Source organism: Charadrius vociferus, unplaced genomic scaffold (assembly GCF_000708025.1).
Source record: "Charadrius vociferus isolate BGI_N301 unplaced genomic scaffold, ASM70802v2 scaffold214, whole genome shotgun sequence".
Classification (NCBI taxonomy): domain Eukaryota; kingdom Metazoa; phylum Chordata; class Aves; order Charadriiformes; family Charadriidae; genus Charadrius; species Charadrius vociferus.
Window position 1 is genome coordinate 1633407 of NW_009647955.1, and position 4340 is coordinate 1637746.

Consider the following 4340-nt stretch of genomic DNA (forward strand, 5'->3'; position numbering starts at 1 on the left):
AGCCCTGCACCAAAATTGTCCATGAATTAACTAAACTAAAAATGAAACAAGCCCTTTGTGGCTCAGACCCCACCCCAGGCCATGTCGAGCAGTGGCCCTTCTCCACACCAGCACTGATTGCAGCCGGTCCTGCCTGTGTAGTTCAGAGAAAGTTTTTTGGGTGAGACTCCGGTTTTCCGCAACCAGTGAGCCCTCACCAGCAAAGAGCTGCCGAGTTGCTTGCACAGAGCACGAGGCACTTGGATGCACCCCGGGCATCCCTACTTCCCAAGGGTCTGGTCGTCCCATGGCTTCACCTCCCAGCTCTGCACCAGCCACCCAAACAGACCAAAACACCTCCTCTCCCTCCTTGGGGAGAACAAGGGGACTCCCTCAAGCTGGGCTTTCTCAGCTCTGGCCCAAAGCCAGTATGCAATGGCGGATAGCCCAGAGATGCTATCGGCCAGCGAGTTCCTAGAGAGGGTTACAGACCCTGCTCCACCGACCCATCACCCAAGGCAGCCGACCCAGCAGCCCCCCTGTACCAGATGCTGGAAAGCGAGAGGAGGAGGAGTGGGTAACCTTCTTGCCTGAGCATTTCTGGCAATTGCATCGGTTTCCAGGAAATATGAGTAACTACCCAGCCCTCTGGAACCAGCCCTGGGCTGGTCAGCAAAAGGTCTCTCCCAGGCTCTGCCCGATTTCTGCTGGCTACTTGGTGCAAATGCAGGAAGTATCAAGGAGGTGGCACAGTGCCCACCGGGATGCAGAGCAGTGAGCCTGAGCCTTGCTCTGACCTCATGCCAGAGATCATCTTCACTCGACCCTGGAAAAGGCTGCTTCAGCCACCCCTGCCTTCAATGCAGGGCCAGAGCTGCACCGAGGCCAGGGCTCCTGCCGGCGCTCGGGATGCTCAGCCCTTTCCCAGGGCACTGACTGGCTTTTAAGGTGCTTAAGGAAAAGGACAAGCAAGAACAGAACCCTCACTCCATCATACTTCACTTTTCTTCATTTTATTCTTTTATTTGTACAGCTATATTTTACAGAACGCATTAATGCAGTTTAGACACAGCCCAAACCCTGTCTCCCGAGATTGTTTATAACACAAGCATGTAAAATATGACAAAAAAAAAAAACAAAAACAAACCCAAAACAAAACAAAAATAAAACATTTCCCGATAGAGTTCCACCAAAACTCCTTTTGCAACATCAGGCTGTACCTTGAAGAAACTGAGCTCAATATAGTCCATACATTGAAAACTTCCATTGAAAAGAAAGGCACCGTGCGAAACCACATTTTACATATATACAGACTGAGAACTAGAACAAAAAAAATTACACTTTATTATTATTTTAAATTCCTTCTGCAGCTTTGTTGGTTTAATACACACTTTTTTGTAAATTGTAAACCTTCACTTGCAAAAAAATACAAATACACTGATGCATTTAGACAAAATATTTTCTTACTTGTACAGATGCAATACTTTAAAATATCTCGTTAAGTGCTCTATCATAATAAAGATTCTCAGAGTGGCTTCTGCCTGCAGAGTCCAACTGAGCCTTTAATGCATTTTATATATTTTTAATATAGCTTATTTTAAAGGTTTATATATATTTATTTTATATATATATTTATATATTTATATCTATATATATTTACAACTCTGCCATAGATTCCTTCACCTTTGGTTAAAAAAGTTAAAGCCCTCTCTTTAATAGCATACTTTCTCTTTAAAAGAACACACACTTTGCATACAAAAGAAAAAATCTGTTCCCATAAATCAACATTACATTCCTCATCTTCAAACGGCAAAGGCTGTGAAGGTTAGACTCCAGAGTTTATCAACACTCCACTGCACAGACATTTAAAATGACTATTTTTTATTTTTTATGTTTTATATACAGTAAGATCTGAATAATTTTATTTTTCTTTTCGTTTCACATAACTGGGAAAAATAAAACCCGTGTATTTGTAATTTTTTTTTTTAATTTCTAATGTTTTTCCACCTATCTGCACTATGGGTTTAGAGGCACTCCATCATGTGATGAAATAGTTTTTTTCTTTCTTTTTTTGTTTGTTTGTTTTTTTTTTTTTCCTTTTTCTTTTAAAGTGTTGCAAGTATCCTTTGGACAGCTTCTCTCCCACCCAACCCCTCCCCCAAGACGACCTCCTCCTGGGAAATCCTCTGCCTTCAGCAGGCCTTGGGGAGCTCCGGAGGCACCTCGCTCGCCGAGATGCGGTACTGCACCTTGGTGTTGGTGATGGCCCCGTGCTTCTGCCGGAGGTGAAGCCGCAGCTGGCTTTTGTGGCGGAAATGCAGGTTGCACTTCTCACACTGCAGGGCGAGAGGCAAAGGTGCAGGGTGTGAGATATGATGTCAGGGGACACGTCCTTCCCTTCAGCACGGGGGGTCCCGCATCCAGCTACCCCAGGATGCTGCACCCATTACACCGGTGGAGGGGGGAAAGCGAGGATGCAGGGGGAGCAGCAGTGGGGAAGCTGAAGCAGCACCTGGGGACCCTGAGCTGCCCTTCTTTGAGTCCCTAAACCTTGCCCCGTGTCCTGTCGCTCTGTCCCGACAGTGTGGGCACCTCTCCTGCAGTCAGGAACCCCATTCCCAGGCTTTCAGCAGCACATTTCGGTTTATGGGATGCACAAAGGTCAAGGTCCCTCAGGAGGGGACCTTGGCTCCGATGGACGTAGCACCAAGCTCCTTATCTAGATGTTCAAACTAGCTACAGGGCTATTTCGGGAGCTGCTTTTGACCCCTGCCAAGCTGGATGGCTCCAGAGGGATGCTGGGATGATAAACCCTGCTCCAATTCCCTCTCTGCTGGATGGGGAAAGACAGAAAAGTCTCAGCAAAGAAGCTGGGAGCCCCCAAGGGCTGCAGCAAGGCAGGGCAGGCTGCTCGCTCGGCACGGGTGCCGCTGGCACAGGAGACCCCAGGCCAGGCTGCCTGCTGCTTCCCCCCATCCCTGCGCACAGCAGGCGGCTGTAATTTAAGCCACAGCTATTTGGAGAAGTGTGACCTTCTTCCAGATGGGGTGGAAGAAAAGAAGAGCAGCTAAGATGTACCCAGCCTGGGCGGCACGTCAGTGTTTCCAACGCAGCCGCTCATGATGAAATACCACATCGGCATCAGCTAATGCGTGAGAGAGGGATGGGGTGCAAGGAGCAGAGATGTGACCTTGGCATGGGGCCTCGTGAGGCTGGCAAAGGGCATTGGGGTGCTGCAACCAGCCCATGCAAACACCCCGGTGTCTTCTCAGCCCCCCTGAGTTTGGTATCATCCTTCCCCAGCCGCTGCCGAGAGCACCCCCCCACACACCTCAAAAAAAGAAGCAAGATCACTCACATGATAGGGTTTCTCTCCTGTGTGGATTCGAAGGTGACTTTTGAGGGTCTGCAGGTGCCGGAAGCGTGTGCCGCAGATCTCACAGGGGTATGGCTTCTCCCCAGTGTGAATGAGGACATGAGCACGGAGATGGGCCACCTAGAGAGAGCAGCTCCGGGTGAGGACAGTGCCAGGGATGAGAGCATCCCACTGGGAGCAGGGTTCTGCCCAGCCATCTTTTTTTGGTCTATGAGGTTCTAGCTGGGAGGCAGGGCCACGCGTGTCTGAGGTTTGATATCTCTAATCCTTAACAGCAAATTGAGCTAAAACCAGCAATCAGGCTTCCTACTAAGACAAACCGGCCCACATGAACTTTGAGGCCCCTATTTATCCCACACCACCATGGGAAGAGCTGCCCAAGGCAGCAAGAACGGCCCACCAGCCTCCTCCCTGCCACGAAACATCACCGGTCTCAGGCAGGAGGTCTGGCCATGTCCCACCTCCCCAGGCACTGCAGGTCCCAGAGGCCACACACACCTGGACAAATCTGGCCCCACAGGTCTCGCACTTGTAGGGTTTCTCTCCGGAGTGGATGCGTGTGTGGGTTTTCAGGTTGGCTGGTCGGTTGAACTGCGCTCCGCAGATGTTGCAGCGGTACGGCTTCTCTCCTGCAGAGCCCAAAAGAAAGGGTGAGGGATTAAGCAACGGCGTGCTCAGCCCCCGCGATCCACTGTGCTCCCCAGAGTTAAATCCCTTTAAGCGCCAGACCCCGTGGCATGAAGCACTAGCCCTGACTCCTGTCCCTTTTGGAGATGACTGCGGACAAGCAGCATCGGTCAGGACAGCTCAGGGTGTCCCCAGAGTAGGGCGAGCTCAGGAGGTACCCGGGCACCGTGGGTACCTTTTCTTTTTCAGGTTGGGAGCTGCAGCCTTCAGGGCAAGAGAGGAAGTCGGGCAGCTCTGCCAGCAAGGATTAGCAGCATCACTCCTCCTGGCCAAGCGACAGCGGCTGGCGCCTGCGCCT

The 4340-nt window shown here is 50.5% G+C and overlaps 1 protein-coding gene across 1 annotated transcript in view; it reads right to left on the reverse strand.

Annotated features, from left to right (window-relative positions):
- Nucleotides 1-975: 975 nt before the first annotated feature.
- BCL6 (B-cell CLL/lymphoma 6) overlaps nt 976-4340 on the reverse strand; it is a 10317-nt gene continuing 6952 nt past the window's right edge. The window contains exons 7-10 of the mRNA XM_009883356.1: nt 3854-3984; nt 3338-3475; nt 2148-2315; nt 976-1299 (exon numbers count right to left, since the gene is read on the reverse strand). Of these exons, the coding sequence (XP_009881658.1) occupies nt 2172-2315; nt 3338-3475; nt 3854-3984 (413 nt within the window). The 3' untranslated portion in view covers nt 976-1299; nt 2148-2171. The remainder of the gene's footprint in view (nt 1300-2147; nt 2316-3337; nt 3476-3853; nt 3985-4340) is intronic.